This window comes from Mastomys coucha, unplaced genomic scaffold (genome assembly GCF_008632895.1).
Source record: "Mastomys coucha isolate ucsf_1 unplaced genomic scaffold, UCSF_Mcou_1 pScaffold18, whole genome shotgun sequence".
Taxonomy (NCBI): Eukaryota; Metazoa; Chordata; class Mammalia; order Rodentia; family Muridae; genus Mastomys; species Mastomys coucha.
The window spans coordinates 110662156-110685958 of NW_022196900.1; the positions used below are offsets into that span (position 1 = coordinate 110662156).

General features: G+C 49.4%; 1 protein-coding gene across 16 annotated transcripts in view; it reads right to left on the reverse strand.

The window, feature by feature from the left end:
* Camta1 (calmodulin binding transcription activator 1) overlaps positions 1-23803 on the reverse strand; it is an 858665-nt gene that overhangs the window by 399923 nt on the left and 434939 nt on the right. For all 16 annotated transcript variants that reach the window (XM_031379572.1, XM_031379576.1, XM_031379583.1 and 13 more), the window contains one exon: positions 19411-19546. In XM_031379572.1, coding sequence (XP_031235432.1) covers positions 19411-19546 — 136 coding nt within the window. The remainder of the gene's footprint in view (positions 1-19410; positions 19547-23803) is intronic.

A 23803-nucleotide genomic window follows, 5' to 3' on the forward strand; every position in this document is an offset into this window, starting at 1 on the left:
CATGTGTGACCTGTGCTGGGTTAGTGGTTAGCCATGTGTAACCTGTGCTGGGTTAGTGGTTAGCCATGGGCTCTCAGCTGCCAAGATTCCTGAATGTTTCCCAGGTTATTTTTTTCTTTCCCAAAATTCCCAGGAGTCTTCCCCATAAACCCCAGGAGTCTCTGCCTCCTCACACTCCAATCTCCTCCCCAAATCAACTCTACCACCATGCTCTGCTTGCCCACGCACACCCATGTTGTGGCCTGGAAACCCTTCTGGCTACATCACGAAAGCCCCTTTATTTCTTCAGATCACACAGCCCCGAGCTGCTGTCTAACACCCAACACATCTACAGGTGGACTCCAGTCTGTTTGGGTGCAACGTGAGCTTGCTGTCATTACTATTAAAGGCCTTTAAGCATTCTGGGAGATGTGCAGGAAAGAATGGGCTTAGCACTTGACTCCACCCCTTCAGACTCCACCCCTTCAGACTCCACCCCATGGGTCTCCTAGCTCTGTGAGTGCAGCAAGAATCTACCAGAAAGCCCCACAGCACCCCACGTACCGTGGATTTCTTATCCTAAAGGTGACAGTGTGTGCACCCTGTGCACTGTCACGTGATTCTTGTTTTCAGCTGAGATGTTGCTCTCACGGTGGATCTGGGTATCTTCTACTTGGTGTGGTCCCAGCAGACCCCATGGATCATGAGCATCTGTCTCGCTTCCACACAGCCAGCCTCTGGCTGAAGAGCCACTTTGTGTCTTGAGGCACAAGCCTCTAGGGAGTTCCAGGTGGGTCACTATGCAAAATCTCCCATACTGGATGCTTCTGAAACCTCACAGATGGCCGAGCTACCCCCTGAGCAGAGGGAGGCAAACCTCTGCTCTGCAGCTCTGGTCCCCAGTCAAGGATTGCTCTAGCTTCTATCCTATGAAGTCAAAGATCTCAGATGTGAACCCTGGAGATGGCACTGCATTGCTGTCCTACAGCTATCCCGGCAGACTCGAAACAGGCCAAGGTCTGGGAGCTTTCTGAATTACGATACTCTTAAAGTACCTGTAGAGAACACCAGGAACACCTTCCTTCCCCTCTCCCAACTTCTTCACGCCCCCCACCCGGAGGGCTTAAGTGGCATGCCCAGTGCCACTCAGCCCAGGACGGAGTTACACACCGACATTTTCAAAGTTGTCTCCCAGTCCTGCTCATTAGTGGTTTCTCGGGACCCTTGAGACAGAATCCAAATTCTGACCCTCAGCTGAGCTTCTGACCACTGTCGCTTGTCTCTTCCAGCCATTGTCACCTTGTCCATCTCTCCCCTGGCACTAATCCCTTTGGTGCAGTAGGGCACCTGTGGTGGCTCTGGCCGTAGAGCATCAATAGCATCCTGCCCTCCAGAAATGACCCACCAGTAGGATGTTCCTGCTTTGGGTAGGCCCGCAGGATTCCAGTAGACTATCAATAGCCAGTGTTGGCATCTAGGCATGGGCCCTGCGTGCCCGCCCTGTCTCTCTTCCTACCTCCACCACTAAGTCCATTGTGTAGGTAGACAGTATGGTAGCTGTGGACAGTGCTCCCTCCCCAGTGCCCAGCAAAGCAGCAGACACGGAGGGCGCACGTCATGTTTCTAGAATGAATGGATAGAAGAATGCAATACTTAGCCATCCCCTGAGTGTAGCACACAGCTCACTCTCTGCCCTCTTAGGTACTAGGTCAGCAAAGTTTCAGGTCCTAGGCTAGACCTATGCACCCTGTGGGGTCTCCCAGACAACCCTGTTGGTCCTGAGTTCCGTGTGGCCCGTGCTCATGTCCACAGAACCGACAACCCCAGCATGGAGCCTGGTCCAGGTTTGCTCACCACTGAAATCACCTCGCTGTCTTTGCCTCCCACCCACACCCCAGTGCCCCACAGCCCCAGAGAAGGCTCTGGCAGGCTTGATTACTCTCCAATCTGCATAAGCAATGAAGAAGACTTTCAAATTTTCCTGTTTCTCTCCCAAACAACCTGGGATCTGGGCTCCTCCACCCACCACCCAAAGCTTTAATATTTAAGCTGCAAGCACCAGCCGAGCGCTGTCGAGGGAAGAGAGCTCAGTTTTATTCTATCTTGGTCATTCTTTGCGCCCTTCGAATCTCTGACGGACTCATCAGACGAGGCCTTGCCTTTTCACGGAGCAGCATCCTAAGTTTCAGATTACGAGGCAGAGCCTGATACAGGGCAGGGAGGGGAAGCAGGATCAGTTTAAATCACCAGCTGCTGAAGAGCCAACTGGATCTCCAGCCTCTTCAGTAGCTAGTCAGGTGCGGCCCAGTCGAGGATACAAGCTGGGTTTATAATGTTTTGGTGACAGCTGTGAAGTGAAAAAGAAAGCACCCCTTGCTGGGGAGGAAGTAGGTGGTCACTCATCTCTAGGGGTCGCTGGGAGCTTGTCTATGCCCCACTGGATGGCCCTTCACCCATGCATGGGCCCTGAACTCAGGACGCAGAGCTGGGGGAGGAAATAAGTGATCACTCATCTCTAGGGGTCGCTGGGAGCTTGTCTATGCCCTGCTGGACGGCCCTTCACTCATACATGGGCCCCTGAACTCAGGACGAGGTGATGTGTAGGGAGGGATTCAGGAGGAGCTGGAGGGAGGGACGGGGATGGGCCTGATCCATCTTTTGCATGTGTGAAAGTTTCTAAGAATAAATAAAGAATAAGGTTTTTATTTCGCCTACAGATGGTGTGTGTGTGTGTGTGTGTGTGTGTGTGTGTGTGCAGGTGTTTGTGCATATATGTGAATATGCATGAAGAGGCCAGAAATCAACCCCGGGTTTCATTCCCCAGGTACTATCTACCTTGGTTTATTGAGACAGGGTTTCTCATTTGTCTTGGTACTCACTGGGGAACTGGGTTTGGATGGCTGACCAGGGAGCCCCAAGAATCCACCCATCTCCACTCTCCAGCATTTGAATTACAAGTATGGGGCACCACATGCAGGTGTTCCTTGTAGCTTCTGGGGATCAAGCCCAGGTCCTCGTGCTTGTTGACAAACACTTCACTCAGCTGACACCAGCCCCAGGCATGACGTTGTCCATCCTAGGAACGGGCTCTATAGATACATCGTGTGACAGAGTAGTCAGGGTTCAAATCCTCACTAGCCATCTGTGACTCCAGATAAAAGAGTCCAGCCACCCACAGTGACATGTCAGAAGAGTCACCCCACTGCCCAGCCTCAGCCTGTCAGAGGTCTTTTCAAGAAAGAACTGGCATAGAGACCCAGGATGCCCCAGCTCCCAGAGCCTCTTCCTCAGCCTGCTGGTGTGGCAATTCCTGAAGCTTCCTTTTGATTCTTGGATTAATTCACTCGAATGTATTTGGCTTCTTTTTGAATGACAGGTACGTAAGGGGCACCCCATTCATCATGAGGATAGAGCAGCCCCCCAAGAGGTCTACCAGACAGTCACCCTTTCTGTAAATAAATGCAATGGCGACTGCCTGGGACAGAAAAGCCAAACGGAACTGAAGTCTGGAGATACCCTCCCCCCTTTCCCATCCACAAGCCAAAATATTGCTAAGGCTTTTTATAAACAAAGATAATGAGTTGTATAATTTATGTAAATTAACCAATGCCGCCGCATTTTCTAGAAGTAACATAAACTGCATTATTTATTTGATGTGCTTTTTGGAGTAAAAAAAATATAATTATAATTGGATATTGTACCTAACAGTTTTCTCCCATTGTTTTCTGATTAGCGTTGGCGGTTTGGAATATCAGATGTGAACTCGCTGAGCGTACCACACTCACACTCGGCAGGCCTTTCCTTTTGCACACGAAGGTGACAGGCATCTGACCCAGGCCCTTGCACACACCTTCTGCGGCAGAATGAAGCTTCGTGTGCGAGTTGTTCCGGGTGCACCCCGGCACCAGTGTCAGTTATTTTCAGCCAATGCTGGCAGGGGGTACTCGTTGATTAGCTGCTCTGGGTCATGACTGACACCATTTTCCCTCCCTAAAGGCGTCCTGTGTCCTCACTACTCAAAGTTGAATCCCCAGCAACAGCAGCAACAGCAGCCTCACCCAAGGACTTGCTCTAAGCAGGAGCCAGTCCTGCCACACAGCCAATTCAGAATTCGGAGTCCCCAGGGGACTCTGCTGCTGGAACTTTAAGCAACCCTCCTCCAGGTTTATTCTCAGTGAAGGGACTCTGTTCTCCAATGCTCCCAGTGGAGGCAGCAGGTGCTGCTGCTTCTTCGAAGACACCGGGCTGGGTCCCCCAGCTCGCCTGCCCCTGCCTGCCAGCAGCAACCCACATTCCCTCACATCTAACAGAACTGAAATGAGCAGCACAGAACCCCATGCTGCAGTTCTTAATATCACCATATTAGGGGCATTAAAAATGCAAAGACAGATAATGAAGCAGAAGAAATTAAAGAAAGGCCCGGGGAAACCTCGCAGCCTTGGAAACACTTCTGTCCCCTAAATGTGAGCTGACATCTGTTGGCCCCCGTTGCCTGCCTGCTCCTCCTCACTCGTGGGCAAAGTGTATGATCCTGGAAACCTGCAAATGCAGAGAGCTGGTGCATCACCTTGTCAACGCAGCAGAATGCAGAGGACGAACCTTTATTGGAAAGCAATGGATCCTTAAAGGACCATCGCATCTGGGACTGGAGATCAGGACCCCTGCTTGTTCCGCCTCCTCCCCCAGCCACAAGGACCCTCTCCTCACTTGCAGGGATGAAGAAAACCAAACATCTCAGATGGAAAAGCAAACTGGGAGGGGGAGGGTAATTTACAGAATTTATTTCATCTCCTCTCCCTTAATCACGTAACAACGAAACCCCCAAACGTTCTACATTCTGGTTTGTGTCCAACACAATGTGCAAGCTAATTGAGTGTAAAAACTGTCGCTCTGCGTCGTATCTGTTAAAGTGCGTGTGACAATTGTTCTTCCTCCCCCCCACCCCCCCCCGGCTCTGTTTCATTTCTGTTTTTGTTATAACTCAGTCCGTTCACAATATGTCATTGCGAACGCTATTTGCAAAAGAAAGTATAAAAACAGATTCTTTATTCCGAACTGCGCTTGGTTTTTTATCCCTTCTCAGCCTCTCTGCATTTAGACCAGGCTTCCATCTGGAAGGTTTAAAAAAAAAAAAAAGTTATAGACAGAATTGCCATACATAACGAAGCACGCTCTCATCTGGTATTTAGCCTGAGAATTTTATTGCCAGGTGTTGCGAAAGGGAGAAATATACGGCCAAAATACTGTGCTTCGTCTCGTTTCCAAACATTACATTTTGCGTCTGAAAATATTCATTAATCTGGGGATGAAGCTGCGTCAGTGCAGCTACCTAAGGGACTTCCAGGGAAAGATAGATGCCATCAGAAAGGAAGGTACAGCGAGCAAGGGCAGGGATGACTGTGAACCCTGACTCTGCCTCTGCATATGTGGGGACCAGAAACACAGAGCTGCCATCCCTCCAAACCTCCACTTAGCCACCCAGGAACCGGAAGCCCAGCTCCACCTGGTCTGCTCACCTAACACTCAATTCCTTGCAGCAATTAAAGAGTTAAAGTCAGTGGCAAGGGCTGCAACTTGGCTCAGCTGACTTAAATGATTACTATGCTAGCATGAGGACCTGAGCTCAATCCCCCAGAGTCCATGGAAAAATGATACATATGTGGCCCATTCCCATAATCCCTTTGTTGGGGACATGGAGGCAGGAGGATCCTTGGTGCTTGTCGCTCAGGCAATCTAGCTGAATCAGGACACTCTGGCTTGAAAGAGACCTTCCCTCAAAAAAAGTGGGATAACAGACTGAGGAAGATCCCATATTGACCTATAGCTTCAAAATGCATGCATACACAAATGTTCTGAAACCTGCATATACGTGCATGTGCATACACATGCACCAACAAGAAGATCCATTTCCTTCTATATTTTTTAGCAGGGACTCTCGTTTCTTTTTTAAATAACTATTTATTTCTTTCTATTTTATATTTTGCCTACATGTTGTATTGCCTCCAGAAGTCTGAAGGGCATCGGATCTCCTAGAACCAGGATTTCAGAGCATTTTGAGCCACTGTGAGGGTGCTGGGAACCGAACCTGGGTCATCTGGGAGAGCAGCCATTGCCCTTAACTACTAAGCCATCTCTCCAGTCCTGGGAAGAACCATTTCTTTGTGGACCAATCAGCTGTGTAGAAAGTCAAGCAAAATTCTGTTTGTGAGGAGTTAGCGGCTGAGTGGTTTGGGTGTGTCCTTTGGGGAACCCATGCATCACAGGACATTAAGTTAACCCTTAGGTCTAATTACAGACTTAAAACATATGCTCGAGTGAGGGAAAGTGAGGCGAGTATAATGCCACATTCGAGGACTGGACATTCATTTCAGGGCAGGCCCATGGCAGAGTTAAGTCTTGTCATTCCTTCCCGTGGTCCCTCTTGGAAGAGGTCACAGTGCACAACCTCTGCCTGAGATTCTGCAAAGAAAAAGGAATCACGGAGCGTTTCTAACCTCAAGCAATCAGACAAGGCAAACCCTCTGGGAATTCCACTGAACCGCTATGGCCTTGTGACCCCTGGCTGGACGTCACAGCCTTGTGACCCCTGGCTGGACATCACAGCCTCTGGGAACACTGTTCCAAGGGGGCAGGCTGCAGAGCCACATACACTCTGTTCAGTCTTCAGCAATGGAAGCTAACTGCTGCCTGGCTCACTGTGATCTGAGAACGGGCATAGCCCTTGTCTTAGGGGTCTACTGCTGTGAACAGAGGCCATGACCAAGGCACCTCTTATAAGGACAACATTTAATTGGAACTGGCTTACAGGTTCAGAGGCTCAGTCCATGATCATCAGGGTGAGAGCATGGCAGTGTCCAGGCAGGCATATGGTGCAGGAGGAGCTGAGAGTTCTACATCTTCATCTGAAGGCCACTAGGAGAATACTGACTCTTCTGCACTGGGCAGAGCTTCAAAGCCCACCCCCACAATGACACACTTCCTCCAACAGGGCCACACCTACTCCAAAAGCCACACCCACTCCAGCAAGGCCACACCCACTCCAGCAAGGCCACACCCACTCAAACAAGGCCACACCCACTCCAGAAAGGCCACACCCACTCAAACAAGGCCACACCTATTCAAACAAGGCCACACCTCTAAATAGTGTCACTCCCTGGGTCAAGCATATTCAAATCACCACAACCCCATTCTAGTTTGAATGAGCAAGATTCTCCAAAGGCTCAGGTATTTGAACCCTTGGTCCCCAGCCGATGGTGTTGTTATGGGGCCTTCAGGAGGTGTGGCCTCTCAAGAGAAGTGTCATATTCTCTGCTTACTGCCTGCTGTTGGAGCAGGGACCTCTCAGCTTCCTGTTCCAGCTGCCTGCCACCACGCTTCTCTGGTCAGTATGGAGTCTCCCTCTGGAACTATAAGCCGAAATAAACTCTTTTTTCTACAAGTTGTTTTTGGTCGTGGTGTTTTATCACAGCAACAGAAACTAATGCAGTCAGTCCCCACGACGTGTGGGCAGGGCACCCCTCCCTGACCTCACCCTAGACTCTGTATATGATGAGCTCTGCTGCCCAACTGGCTTGGGGGCAGCACCTCACAGCCTCATTCCTATTGGAGATCTAATGGTGCTGATGGGCCCTTCGAGAATTCGATGAGCACTCATGACATTTCAAACAAAGGGAACATGGGCTCACACACTAACCTGATCCCCACATACACCTCCAGAGCTGAAGGGCAACCTGGGCAGGGAATCTTGAGGCTGTAAGTTAAAGAGTGGCTGGAGAGGTGGCCCAGTTGTAAAGCAGCCACCGTGCAATCATGACGATTTAAGTTTAAATCTTTAGAACCCACTTCAACCCCAGACATGATGCCACGTGCCTCTAAATCCCAGCCCTCCTATGGCCAGACGGGAAGTAGAGACAGGAGAATCGCTCAGAGTTTAAGGTCCAGCTAGGCATGCAAAAGGGACTGCCTCAGACGAGGTGAAAGGCTAAGACTGCCGGCTACGGTGGCCCTGAGTGCGGCACGTGCAAGTTCACACACTCACACACAAGACGCAAAAGCAAAGTTAGACAGGAGCAAACAACCATGACATGTCTCTGTGAACTACAGCCACCAACAAAAGGACGAGGAATCATTGTCTTCGTGAAAGATGGGAGGGACGGAAGGGAGGGAAACCCCACAGCCACTTGCTGTGGAATTTATGTTTCCATAAGTGAAGCATTAGGAGGCCTGCGTAGAGAAGAAATTATTGATACGTATGTTCCCTTAAGGAAGATTCTCGAGAGGCCCATTCCAGGCCTCATAATAATCTGTATTCTTCTGAAATGGCAATGTCTGATCTTTGATTTCCCTATCACCACCGAAGGTTCATGAATGATTAAGCTTCACACCCTCAGAGGTTTGGTTTATTGCACACCACCTAAAATATTTAATAAAATAAATTCTAAATAATCAATTCTCGAGGAGTTGACGTTTCTTATGCTTTTGTAATGTCTGCATCTCACATCCATCATAAACTGCACATAAGTCGTGGCAGCAGGGAATAAACGAACCTTTGTCATTTCCTCATGCTGCTGTGTAAATACTTAGGCAGGGGACAGGTTACAGCTGCACCTCTCCACAGTTGCTACTCCACACTGTGTCTTTTTATCTTCGGGACAATGTGGTCCTTGAACCTATCCCATTCTGCAGGGCTGTCCCTGTGCACTGGAGCACACATCACATCACTGAGCTTCGCCTGGGGCCCTGCAATGCTCCACAGTGGTACCCGGGTTCAAGGAAGAAGCACCGTGTCTGTGGAGCCCTACTCTTCAAGAGACCTTTCCCTGCCTGACTTTCTCAGGCTGGAGACAATGTAGCGTGAGGTAAATAAAGCATATGCTGCAAGGGCCTTTTCCTACCAGAAAGAAAGACAATGAAGATGTCCCAACTTCCCTGTTACATCATGAGTTAAAGTATTTAACTAGAGGTTGGGGAGAAGCACAAGGAGTAACCATGCAAGCCCGGGGCTTGAGTTCAAACTCCCAGAACCCAAATGATAGCCAAGCATAGTACTGTGTGCCTATGGTCCCATGCACATATGGTGAGATTGAGGTGGAGACAGGGGAATCCCTACAAACTGCCTGGCCAGCCACTCTGGCATACACATTAGAGATGGAGATTTTTATTTACACACACACACACACACACACACACACACACACAAACATTTAATCCAGTGAGCAACCAACTACCCTACCTTAAGGTTAAAGGTGAGGACTTCTATACATGCTCTCTGCATGTTCACAATCACATACATTAACACATCCTGCTTACAGCATACACACACATCACAGAGAGTGTCTGGCTGCAAGCATGGGTATAGGGACACAGCAGGGCTTGGACTTAAGTCCTCGAAGGGCTCCTGGCATCCTGACAATACCACCCTCCCCAACTCTGGCCAGAGTACCTTACCCCTTCTGGAAACAATCACAATCCAAAAGAGGGATGAGTAGATGGCACTCATGCTCAAATCCAGCCCACAGTGCATGTTTACAAATAAAGTTGTGTCAAAACACAGCCCTGCCTACTCCCGGGAAATCATCTCTGGCTGTTTACACAAAAGGTAGAGTTGAATTGTTCAGACAGACTGGCTAATCACAGACCCCAAAATATCCTCTGTCTAGGGCAGGGAAGATGTCTCAGTTTGTATAACGTGGCCATAGAAGCGTGAGGGCCTGGGTTAGATCTCTAGCACCCATGTAGAAAGCTGGGTGGTGCATGCTTGCATCCCAACACTGTGGGAAAGGCAGTGGACAGAGACTTTGGGGCTTTCTGGCCAGCCAGCTCAGTCTCAGAGATTACTGTGGCTAGGGACTAAGGCAGACCCGGATACTGACCTCTGACATCCACACACATGGACACAGGTATGTTCACACATACCCTCAAACATGTACACGTGCATACACCACACACATAAAATGAATTAAATTTTTAAAGATATTTTCTATTTGGACTGTTACAAGAGAACTTACACCAACTCAAGATTTGTTCAAACAATATTTAGTTAGGCACCAAATGTATATGGTGCCATGCCTAGAGCTGGGCCAGTGTGTGGAAGAGACACAGAGGGCTCCTCCTCAGAGGAGATGAGAACAGGGCTATGTCCCCAGAAGGCTGTGGCATCTTCTGCTTCAGAAAATTGGTATTCTCCTCCTGCATTGCCAGCGGTGACTGAGTAATGGCAGGCTCAGACATATCATCAGAGAATTTAGTTAGAGATTTGTTTTAAAGTGCTGGTAGTGAGATAACAAATTGTCATGCCACCACCTTCAGAAATTTCCCTCTTGACTTTCTCCTTAAGACAGAACAAAACTCATTCAAAAAAAAATTTAGACTGACTTCTTATTTTCTGCATATGAGTGTTTTGCCTTTTTTATATGCACATGCCTCCTGTGTGTGCCTGGTACTAACTGAGGGGACAAGGGGCACTGGTTTCCTTGGGGCTGGAGTTACTGATGGCTGTGAACCACCCAAAGCTTGAGCGAGCACTTTGCAAGAGCAGCCCATGCTCTTAACTGCTGCTTGGGGTGAGCAGGGCCGGCAGACAGGACCCTCCCAGCAGCAAGACGATGCACTTGGGGTAATTTGCATATAGAAGGGTTTGTGAGTCACAAAGGGGGATCCATTAACCAAGGCCGCTTGGGGCAGGCCAGACAAGCTGTGAGTCTCCTTGGTGATGTGGACCTTGTGGTCTACAGACCACCTGTGAGCAGCTGGATGAGACACAGAGTGAACTCTGGGATTTCTGCACAGTCTCCAGGTTTAGCCAGAGTAGAATATGAGCCCTTGGGTACACCCTGAAGGCAACTGCCCTTACCTGGGATTGTAACAGAGCCATAGAAATGGAAGGCTATCTAACACCCAGGAGGAAACCCTCAAAGCACACAACAGCTCTCCTATGAAGTCATCTACTTCCTGCCTACCACCCTGGCTGGGTTCCCAAGGAGACAGATAAGGTGCAGACAACACTTAAAAGCACACATGCATCGAGAGGGAACACAGAGGCTAGCCAGTGACACACCAGGAACCTCGACCTTGGGAACCAGAGGAACGGCTACCCCTCACCGTTGGTTCATCAGTAGCTCTTCCTTCTTCCCACTCCCGTGGGGTGCTGCAAAACCCTCTCCCACCCCCCTGTTCCCCACAGCTGTGGCAGAGGTGCTGGAAGCACCCAAAGAGCCTGCGGCTTGAACAGTATGTAGAGCTTCCGTGTTTCCTCTCCTGTCTCAAGAGCATCGGTGGCAGCTCCCCTGCAGCAGATCATAACACACACAGGGCATGGAGCTCCCCACAGGGACATATCCCAAAGGGTGGGGGTAAATTTGATGGGACTGGTGAGAATGGAAAGACTCAAGGCCGTTTGTCATTCAGTCAAGTGAGGGCCAGAGGTATTCTCCACCCGAGAAGCATCCGCATCTACATCTAATTGTCCACCAAGACACAAGCACGCATCACTGTCTCTGTGATGGGCAGTTACAAGTACTTGGGTAGCTCTCATGCTGAGCTCTATGTAGCGGTTCAGTTGGAAAAGAGTCCTTGGTGAGTTGGATAGTAGTACTCAAGGGTTTCTGTGGTTACCATTGGATCTATTAAACCTTCCCACTTGTGGGCTTGTGTACTAACGTGCCTGGACATTTAGGAAACATTAGGATAAAAATTAAATGTAAGCTCAGAAGCCCAAGTCGATGGTCTGCTGAGCTGTCTCTCTCAGGAAGGTCCACCGCACTTAAGGCTCAGATTGTATTTAGAGAAGGAGTTACAGAAATGGACTAGTTCCTGTCTGCAGACACAAAGAAAACTAATTGTATCGGAAGAGAGACCTGGTCAGTAGCAGGAGCCAATACAATGTGAGTTCTAAACACAGCAGGTGCCACTATTTCATAAATATGCCCCAGCAAATATTTGAGATGTACTCAAACTAAGATGATATTTATCGTCGTCTTACTTGGGTGTCGTGTGTGTGTGTGTGTGTGTGTGTGTGTGTGTGTGTGTGTGTGTGTGTGTGTGTGGTGGGGATGTGGTTGCCCAAGTAGAGGCACGCGGAAATCCGAGGTTGACACCAGGTGTCTTTCTCCAGTCCTCTCCATCTTCCTTTTGAGACAGGGTGTGCCTTGTTGAGCCTGGAGCTCACTGTCTCAGCTACACTGGCTGGCCGGTGAACTTCCTGCTTCTCTACCCATCCCACTCCCATGCCCAAACACTGGGCCACAAATGTAAGCTGCTTCTTCTAGCTTTTGCCAGAGTACTGAGAATCCAGATGCAGGTCCTCACACGTACATAGCAAGCACTGTATACACCTAGCCATCTCATCTCCCCAGCCCTTAACTGTGCACTGAGTCCTTCATCCTTTTCCTCCTCCTCTTCCATCATCTCCCTACACCTCCCAAGACCCAGTTCCAAGTTTTAGCTATGCAAGGAATTGAGATTAAATACCAACTACATAGGGTAACCAGGGTAAATGAAGCCCAGGCAAGGTGATGACACAACAGTTCCCAGACACATGGCAGATGTCACTCTCAGACCCTGGGAAGGGAAAGGTAAGCTCACCGGGCAGTCTAAAGCCTGGATAATAAGCTGCCAGAGAGAGGACCCTGTGGTTACAACTACTTGCTTCTCTCCCAGAAGACCAGAGTTCGGTTCCCAGCACCTATATCTTGCAGCTCACAACCACTTCTAACTCCGGCTCTAAGGGATCTAGTGCCCTGCTTTCCAATGGAACTGAACTCACGTGTGCAAACCCACACACAGATTCTCACACGTGCACACAATTGAAAATAGTAAAATACAATTTTGCAAATAAGATAAGGTATCCTATGCAACCATGAGGACCTATGTTCAGATCTTTGGGACCCACATTTAAAAAGACCAGGCATGACAATGAACATCTGTAACCCCAAACCTTGGAGAACAGAGAAACAGGAAGCCTGTTGAGCTCAATGGCCATGTTGTATTGAAACAACTGGCAATGTCTCTACATATCACCGAGTGTGACGCCACTCCACACCTAACACACTGATGTCACCCAGTGTCTAGACACCAGACAGACGCTTCACAGCATAGGAGTCATAAAATGTTCAGCCGTCTATGTGCTAAGTCACACTGTCACATCAAAGACAGCACTCCCCTATGGGCGAAGTCCTTGGTCAAGACCTCCCGAATCAGGAATGGACCCTGCAAGACTCAAAAGTCGTGTGGCCATGACACAGGAGGAAACATGGTCTATGGGACGGATGCTGTCAGTGCATGGTAAGTCTAGAGGAAATAACATGGACCAAACACAACCCTTTACTGAAAACAGAGACTTTGTATCTGCCCAATGCACAGGGTTGTGGCAAGCAGGCTGCTGGTCCCTCAGAGGCTCTGTAGCTCCTTTGTTTCATTAACCTGCATTCTCCCTCTCTATTTACTGCTGTTTCCCAGGCTTGATTTGGACACCAGACCTGCTTGAGGCTGGCTACTGCAAGCATTTCCCATCATCTGCAAGCAAGACACCTATTTATCTTATGGCTGGGAACGGAGCTGAAGCGATCTGGCTCTGCCACGAGGCAGCTATTTCATACCCTGTTAATCCCTAATGCAGTAACTACAATATCGTTTCCACTTTCAAAAGAGGTGCTTTTTTTCCCCCTTCCTTTTTTAATATGTGGCCTAAGTGCTCAAATAAAGAACATCATTCTAATGAGGACGAGTCCCCAAATGTAACCTCATTACAGCCACTGCTGCGCCAATGCCAGCCTTCTAGCTTTAAGGCAGTTAATGGAGAAGTGAGAGACACTGGGTTCTTTCCAGGCAGTACAGACAGATCAGCAAAATGTTCACGTTCGAAACGACAGTCAGAAGGAACGGACTGGCATTTCTACCCCGGGATGGCCCAGGACCTCCTTTCATCATAGAATGAGATTCTGTGAACAGCAGGGTCAGTGCCAGCCTCCCACTGCACCAGCCGCCTTAATACCAGGCCCATTCACTGACCCCAAAGGGCAAGGGGTATCTTAAGATCAGAGCGGAGGGCTCTGCTGTAGAGTGCCATCTTGCCAGCATAACAGCCATTATGGTTGGCATCAGAGCAGCTGAGACTACTCGTAAGTCACCCTTAAGATCAGGTCTGCTCAAGTTAGTTTATAGTTGGAGAGGGTCACACAACCCTTGCCTTAGAGCACCTTTACAATGGCGGTTCTGCCCTGAGGAGATGTGGCCTCATGGACTTGGATGCACCACAGAGTATGGACTATGGGAGGTTAAGCAAAGATGGGGCTTCAGCTAGAATGCTGTGGGGAAGCCAATCATCCATGACTTTCTGGTGGTGGGGCCACTTTGGGGTGACCTGGACTCATTTAAGCAACCCCTCACCCTTGCTCTGCCAGGAATCCCAATAAACTCTTTGGTTTTCCCCAAGTTCATAGAATTGCACTTCTGTCTTTTATTGATTCTCTATCTGGGGAGAGAAGACACCTGTTTAAAGCTACCCATGAAAAGTCTGGGCCATAAATGTTCACATTCAAAATGACAGTCAGAAGGAACGGACTCCAGGCTCCAGGAAGCAAATAACCAGTTTGTCCAGGGCTGGGAAAAATGCGAACATGGGACATGCCACCAACCCAGTCACTGGGACATGCCACCAACCCAGTCACTGGGACATGCCACCAACCCAGTCACTGGGACATGCCACCAACCCAGTCACTGGGGCATGCCACCAACCCAGTCACTGGGACATGAGGACAGCTTCACAGACCATTGCTCAGCGGTCTCTCATCACCGTGTACCCCCAGCCTGTATCTGTGACCTGAGCAGCTCCCCGCTGCTTCTCTTCCACCTAGGCTGCTGGCCTCAAACTGAGTCTGCCTTCAACGTTGCCTACACCTTCCACACAGGGCCTTGGAATTCTCCCAGTGACCATCAAAACCCTACTAAAAAGGTTTGTGCAGGGATGGTGCTGATGTTAAGGTCCTGTTCCCCAACTGGTTCTTGATCTGTCAGTAAAGAAGCCATGGGTCAATTGCTGGGCAGAAGGGATAGACGGAACTTCTGGTCCCCACAGGCAAGAGGCAGACACGAGACAGAGAGAGAGAGAGAGAGAGAGAGAGAGAGAGAGAGAGAGAGAGAGAGAGACAGAGACAGAGAGTTCACCATGCTTCTGAGGGAGATCTTGGACTGAGTGGCCATAGGCCACTCCTATAGATGCTTTGTTGGGGATGTTTAGCTGGGACTAGATGTGACTGAGCAACTAAAGTTGAGGACAGGTGGAGAGGTGCAGAAATAAGAATATTGATAAGGGCATACTTTTCCAGGTGGGGGATAGTAGCACCCAGCAATTGTGCCAAAGGCAAGTTGAAGTTGAACAACTATGTGTGTCTGTGTTTTTTTATCTGTAGATTCAAAGGAAGCTGGATGGGGTCTGGTAGTGTGGCCTATTCCAAGAGCTTAGGCGGGGTAGCAAAGGCTACATGAAACAGGTTTGTCTCCTCGTGAGACTGGAGACCACACACCCTTCTTTGCACCCCTGCATCCCTCAGCATCTGTTACAATGTTAGTGGGTGGCGTGCACCCAGTGGGTGGCTGAAGGATGGACCATATGTGCTGAGTAGCATGGGCTGAGTTGACCCGAAAACCTAAGGTCACACTGAGCGCCAGAAACAGCAGTTAAGCTTAAAGCCAAGAAGGTTCAGCTTCCAGAACCCAGCTCAGGGGCTTCAGAATGTTCTCTGAAGGCCCCACCTCTCCATCCATGAAACAGGTGTGATAACAGGTTCTACATGCATGCTTTTAGGAGAACCAGGCAAAGCCAGTATGCCTTGTTCACAAGAGGTTTGTAAAGTTGTCTACACACTGAGGGCACAGCTCCTGTCTCTCCCGGGACCCAACAACAACGGAACGAGGAATTGGAGAATGAAGAGTGAATCTGGCTATGAGATGTGCCAGAAGTCCGAGGAAAGGGGAGATTAAACACAAAACGAAGTGTCAGCATCTGGGGCCATGAACAAACTCGAGAAGGAATCTTCCAGAACGGCTCTCTGGCTGATAGGATCTGACAGGTGTGAATGTGACTACAGGAATTCTTAAGGCATGGTGACCTTTAGAAGACCCTCATGCCCCTTCCTTGGGCAATATCAGTTCTGCAGACAGAAGTCAGCTTGGGGGCAGGCCCCATCTCAGACCTGCTGAGGTCTCTCCTTTGTGATGCACTGACACCTCAGTCCCTTTCCCTCTCCTCTTGCCAGCTTCTGTCAGTCCTGGAAGCTTATTGAGCAGGCTTCTCCTTGGCTCCCAGACAAGACAGCTGATAGAGAACTAGCAGCTAGCCAGCTTCAAAAGCCGCTGCTCTGCTCGCACCCTGTGCCCAGCTGAGGAAATCAATGTGTGGAAGCCCCAGCCCCTGAGAACAAAAGGAGCCAGAACCCAGCTTTCCTTCAGCTTGCTGGAAGTTTTCCTGGCCTCGGGGAAGGCTTACAGCGAGTGATACGTTAAACGGTAGCCCCAGATGTCTTTATCATGCCCTTGGATGAAGGAAGCCTGCTGGGATAGTAAAGAATTCACACCTCTAAAGCCTTGGCTGTCCATCCAGCAGGAGGGTAGCTGGAAGGGATGATGGCTTGGGGGACCGGACGCAGGTGCTAGTCACAGGACCTGCCTGGTGAATCCTTGGAGAGCAAGCAAACTCCACACAGTAGAGTCTTGTTACATGACGCCACAGCAGCTGGTGGAGGCAGTCCCCTGGGCTTCCCAGCTCTGCTCCAGATCACCAGCTATCACAGAAACACCACTGAGGAGGTGCAGGCGCTGACATTGAACAACAACAACAACAACAAAGTAGTCCTTCTTCTGGGCTATTTAAAGTTCCACATCCACAGAAAGGCAATTAATTCAACAAGAAGGAGCCCATTCCCATGAACAAGAGAGACAAAATTCAAATTGCACAGAGTGCCATCTTCTGAGGACCAGTGTGCCAGAGGGCATAGGAAAAATGGTCATTTCCAGTGCTGGTGGGCATGTAATTTGAGCAGCCACTCAAGAGCAATTGGCATTGTCTGGAAAAGCTAAAACTCTCACACCCAGCAAGTCCTGGTCCGGATGGCTCATGTGCCCAAGAAGGCCTGTGTGAGGCCACCTGGTGAAACAGTAATTATAATCCCAAAGACTGGAAGGCTTCCGAAAGTCAAGGGACCCTCTCGGGTGTTTAAATAGAGGACTGTGGCAGCACCATTTAGAATGTAAAATAGCATAGATTCAGCTCAGCAGGCGATATTAGGTGATGAACTGGAAGATAAGATGTCAACTCTTCACAATGGAACACAACTTCCAAGAATTCAGCTTGTACCCCACTTCTGGTTACGTACGGAAGCCCATTCTGGACTCCTGGGGACACTTAGCCTAATGCTCACCTTCCGCACCTCTCTACACTGTTGAGAGTCTTGTGCAGACATGGCCACCTATGAGTCCATGGCAGAGAATGCACATCCCTCTCTCTCTCTCCAGACAGCACACAGGCTCACCAAAGCAGGTACAGTACACACCCTGTATTTGATATCTGACTGAGTGGGATAATAAGTCAAGTGCAATGGGAAAGACCAGTCACTGAGAAGCAGAGCTGTAAGTAGCCTCTCTCTCTCCAAAAGCCAGAAACAAAGGCAGAGTTGGTGGCCAAGGCATTGCCATGCCGCCTCTCAGTCCCAGCACCCATAGGACTGTCCATAGGCAGCCATAGGTCATAGAAGACCCTTCCTGGTTTGCACGTGTCCCCCTCCTCCAGATTCGAGGGACCAGGCTGCAGACTGCAAAGCTGAGCACCACAAATAACTCCCAACATAAATATGGCCTAAAAATAGCCATAAATCATTCTCACTCCATTCGGTGACAATTCTAATTTATAACAAGAGGGAGGAAAATGAATACGGTGGCTTTTTTTTTCCCTAGGCTTCCGAGCTACTGTTGAGGACGAATTCCACCCTGCTGTTACTTACAACCAGGAGTCCCTGATTTACGTATTACTAAAGATGAAATATACCATAGGCCTCCGGGCACGGGGCTGCTTGCTGAGGTTTAGTGTGAATTCCTGCAGGCTCTCTACGTCCCTGCATAAGCAGCTTCCTTTCGCTTGGTCCCACCCCAAGCTTTCTCTCTCTGTCTACCTAGTCTTCTATTGTGGGGCGATAAGAGCCCTCCTCCCAGAGAGTAAGCCCCACCTCTCTGGGCTCCCTGCAAGAAGAGCTAATGCTGTGTATGAGCAGGACCCTACTCAATCCTGGAGATGGTGTTTTCCAGCGGCACGTTCGGGTAATCTGCACATTAATGTTCCATGCAGTCAATTAAACCACACTGCACAGGAGGAAGAGGAGAGGGAACTGGAATTTCTCATGCCCAGGCTTTTCTTATTCATCACCATAAAACAATTCTTATTGGTATATTTAAAAAAAAAAAAAGCACACACACATAAAACGAAAGTTATCTCTCTCCATGGGGTAATATAATAAAAGCCATTTGATGCTATTTTTGGCAGCCATAAAAGCACATAATTAATATAGGGAAAAAAATTTCCATGACAAAGTGTGTCACGGTAAAACACCAGTACCCAAGGGTAACCCTCAGAACTCAAGTGGCTCATGGTTCTCTATGTCACTGAGACATGCCGGACACTTGCCATGACAGAAGCATCGGGGACATCTGTCTTTGATCTCCCTGAATGACAGCTTGATCATAGAAGGCTTCTGATATCTTGCACATGGTAGCGGTGGCCACATCCCTTTGGGGGTGGCAAGTAAGACTTTTGGTGGGACTAGTAAGGAATGTGGAAGAGCAGGCACTGGCAGGTCCTATGGCCACCTGGTCAGCGGCCCTCTGAAGGGAAGGGCCTCTCTAAGGCTGCCGGTGGTGCCTCGGGGACAGAATAGCAAGGTTGCCTCCAGGAAACCAAAACTGAGTTTTCTCAACATTCAGTACCCTTTCTGCAGATGCCCCTCCTCTCCAGACAGCCCATCACATCATCTTTAACCTCTGTTGAAGTTGAAACACCCAACGGAGAAAGACTATTGATCAGCCCAGGAAGAATTGTTCAGCCCTGAAGGGCATTACCACCTGGCCGAAGCACCTTGCAAGGGTACTTCCTCATGACGACACCTGCCCCACAATGCACCCAGAAACACCCATGGCAAACACAGTAGAGAAACCTGGAGGCACCTTGCCAATCCCCCTCCGCACACCAGTGGCACCCTCAGTAGAGCACTTAGGCCATGGCTGGTTCCATAGAAAAGGGAGGAGAAACTGGGTAAGAGAGCAGAAGCCAGTACCAACAGCAGGGACTTGCAAACAAGATTTCTTTAGACAGTGGTGATTGGCATCAGGTCACTTGCAATCGATTCCAAATTCTCCGCGGGGGACAGGAGAGCCTTTTTTGCCCTTTACCTCGACTCCTTGGACTTTGAGCTTCATGTGGTCCTCTCTAGTTGTTTTCCCATCTTTCCTCTTCTTCCAGCAGTACCCATCTTTCCTGTACTTCACTTTCTTCCTGTTGTAGAGTATCATGGAGCCATTCTGCGGTCTGCAGACAACAAAGGATTAAGTTATCGAGAGAACCGAGCAGAAGGAAATTTATGAAGAAAGATACCACAGACCAGTAAAAGTCTCTACAGGAAAAAAGAAAAAAAAAAAAAAGCAATATCCCACATTTGCCGGGACATAATTTTTCACCTTTTATTGCGGTTCCCCGGATTAACCGTGTTTTATGGCCAGCCAAAATTTGCTTGTGGATTTGGTACCTAATGAATTAAATGTGTCAATGATAGGCTTAAAAAACAACCCCTTAGTAATTTCCACAAACTAATCGGGATATATGATGGGGCACCCTGAGCTCTGTAGCAAAAAGTAAGCAAAACAGAGGGGGGGGGAAGGAGGGAGGGAGGGAGAGAGAGAGAAAGAGAGAGAGAGAGAGAGAGAGAGAAAGAGAGAGAGGGAGCCTGAGAGAAAAAAAGAGCAAAGAGAGCCAAGGGTGTTGTGGCAGCCTGCAGTATCTTATCTCTTGTAGAAGGATTTTCTACACATCTTTTAATCCATCATCCAGCATTACAGAATAAATAAGTTTAACACAGACGCTGGATGACTGCGTTAAGAACAGACCAATGGAAGCTCTGGGCGCCGAGGCCAACCTCTCTTGATTCATTGCGTGCGTTTAGATTACTGTTGGATGTGGAGGAGCATCAAGATCCTCCTTCCCCAGCAAGTACAGCACCCGACTGCTCCCCATCTGAGCTTCAGCCCTCAGAGGTCTTAGATAACACCAGGAACACTCATCTATTCTGTTCCACGGCCAGGGTAGCTTAGGAAAATGGCAGCCTATTTTCTAAATGCCAAGAACAGGTTTGATATTCCTGTGCTGTTTAAAATGAACAGGCAGAGCTGAGGACATGGCTCAGTCAATAAAGTACTTGCCAAGTAATACAGCACCCATGTAACAAACTGGGCAGAGTGCTATATCCCAGGACTTGGGAGGTGGAGTCAGGAAGAGCAGATGTTTATGGTCATTCTTGGCCAAACAGTATGTTCAGTGCCAGCCTGGAACATACAAGATCTTGGTGCCACAGCCATATATTTTGGGTAGGAATCTACAAAGAAAAAGAGCTGAGGGCCTCCGACTGCAGAGAGCAGGTGCTATGGCAAGCCGTTCCCAGAATAAAGTTTCTACAGGTGTGGCTATGGGCAGATCCAGCCCTGAAGCCAGAGCACTCACCCAGTGGCTGGCTATGTGCCACCTGCACCTGACCACTGGGCACAGAAAGGCATGCCATGGTGTGTGTGTGTATGTGTGTGTGTGTGTGTGTGTGTGTCTGTGTTGGAGCCAGGGCACTCCATCCTCCTCTGAGCCAGCTCTTCATCTGCTGCACAGCAGCAGGTTATGGATGCACCTTGGTTTGTCTGCTTCTCCACTATGGTAGAAGTGGGGAGAAGAAACAGCCAAGCCCTCCTCTTGCCTCTTGGGGAGAGTCCCCCCCCCCACCTCTAGCTTTGCTTTTTCTGCTACACAATAGGCCATTTCGACATCAGAAAGAGCACTGGGTAGTGATGACTTAATCTTCCATTGTCTAGAGAGTAAAGAAGAAAACCCAACCCTCCAGGGTGATTGCAGCTCATCACGGTCCCACCAAGCCCTGCTGGACCGCCCAGCAGCCACAGGAAGACTACAGAGCAATTCCATAGGAGATCGAAGAGTCTCAAGGTGCCTCCTACACATCAGAGCCTATGAGACTGCATTGGAAACCCCAGAGCTGGTCTCCATCTCTTATGGGAGTGAGGTCGCAGAGAGGGAAGGGTCTCTTTCAGCCACAGTAGCTCTAGCCACTAGCACTGCACCTTCAGACCATGGTGAGCCCTCTCAGTCCTTCAAACATCTAGCAAAAGTCCCCAAACCCAAGCTCCCATCCTTAAGGACACTGGCTGGAGGGGTTGGGTGTGAAGGAGTATGTTGAGACAAGCAAAAGGACTCTGTGTCTCTGTCCTCTCACAGGAGCGGCGAGGCCATACACGGGAACACAGCAGGCTCACCCTGATCAAACAAAACGAAATAAAACTACCTTCTGAAGAAGACTTCAGAGTAATCCACCATTTCTAGGGACCAAGAGATGGCCTGTGACTTGTCCCAACCCTGCCATTGTTAAGTATTGTCAGTATGAGAGGACTCCCTCAAACTCTGTCAGGTACAGCTTTTGTAACTCATCTTCAGCTTAAGATTCTGAGAGTGACCCTGTCTGTCACTGTCACTTTAACAGGACACCATCCCCAGGGGAGCTTCAGTGTTCAGCTAAAATGACCTCCATGAATGGAATCCTCAGCCTGATTCACAGTGACAAGAAACCCAGCTGTGTGCAGCCCTCTCATCTGGTTCCACTTCGGTTTGCTTCTGCTCTCTGGGCCGTGGAGGCTTCACCACAGTCCCAGGCCCTGACAGTGCTAAAGGGGCAAATGGCCCCTGCTAGAGAAGGAGCCGTGTGCCTTACAGGACAGCATCAGAGAGGCTGTGCTGCCATCCTGATGCAAGCACAGCAAGCCTGAGCCTGTGGGAAGAGGTCCAAGAAGGAGGGAGGGTCAAGGAGGTGGGCGTTAGGGTGGAGGGGAGGGACTTAGGCCTCAGGAGCTAACACAGAGGAGCCCCTTTGACTACCTGAGCACTTCTGGTGGGGCAGGGATGCAGGGATGCAGATGCAGATGGAGGATGTGGAATGTGTAACCAGCAACCTAACCCTGCCCAGCCTTCTGCGCCCTAGTCATTCACAGGTACCTGTTCTTGGCGGAGGGGTATCACATCTGTGCTCACCTGCCATCTGCATAGGATCTCACCTACACACTGGCTCCTGTCCAGGAGGCACTGCCAGCATCTCCAGATAACCCAGTCTCTTATGCTGCAGTGCCTGGTGAGTCTGGGGGTGCCACAGTAGCCATGGTTGCTAGGTGAGCAGAGACAAAATCCTGGTCTGTTCTCCTGGCTGGGATCAGTAGAGTCCTGAAGGACGCAACCTTAGCACAGCCCCAGGTGTTGGGAGGGTGGAGGCCAGACTCTTTGTCGTAGTAAAGTGAAGCCTGAGCTATCTATCCTATTCATCTATAGCATCTGGATGTAACTCTAAAACTGCTCCAGGTTCGCGTCCTATGTCGGGGTAGATCTGGGGGTATCCTAAGCATACATACTGTGTCCCGGGAAACTCAGGGTAGCCCAGACTTGTCCTCCCACAGCTGCTCAGGGTTTTTCCTTCTGTTACGGGGTACCTCTGGGCTTGTTCCAGGCTTCCTTTCCTGTGACAGGTAACTCTGGAGCTATCCCAGGCTCCATAACAGAGCTAAGGTAACTCTGGGTACTTTATCTGATCCTCACACTCCTACCCTGGAGTCGATGGAGACCTACCAAGGAACAAGCCCTTCTTTTACATCAATCCTTTGCCCCTGTCACCTCCACACTCCCTACTGTGGCTTCTTGGGGTCTTGAGCTAGACTCTAATCTTCCCTTCGGGATCTCCTTCTGGGACATCTAAGCCAAGGCAGATAGTCTGAGAGAGCCTTGGGGAAGCTCCCCAGCCCTCCACCCCGGCACTGCACTGGTGGTGCACAAGAGCTACAGCAGAGAATGTGGCCATGGGAGCTTTGTCTGAGCAGGAAGCCTCTATCCAAGTAACCTTTCCATCTGAGGCACAAACAGTTAGGAGAATCAGTTACACTCCGCACAGGGGAGGGAAGCTCCTTGGACTACAGGAAAGCTTCCCAAATTATAACAAGGTATAAAATGCACACACATGTGCTGTAGGAAGATGAGTGCACTGGAGGATGGGCAGACGAATAGAAAGATGAGACAGAGTGGACAGACAGTATGGCAGTTTGAAGAAGGTCCCCGGTAGGCTCGGATGTCTGAACACTTGGTCGCCCGGTGCTAAGGCTGTTTGTGTAGGGTTAGGAGGTGTGGTCCCTCTGAAGAAAGCTGGGGTGAACTTTGGGGCTTCGAAGTCATGCAACATTCCCTGCTCCCTATCTCTGCTTGCTGCTTGTGGTTCAAGCTACGAGCCCTCAGTGTCTGCTCCAGCCACCATTGCTGCTGCCTGTTACCATGGTACCATGTTACCATGTTACCATGTTACCATGACATGTTACCATGTTACCATGACATGTTACCTCAGGGGCTGTAAGCCAAAAAGACCTTCTTCCTACAAGTTGATTTGGTCCTGGAGTTTTATCACAACAGAAAACAAATGTAGATAGATAGATAGATAGATAGATAGATAGATAGATAGATAGATAGAGATAGATAGAGATAGATAAT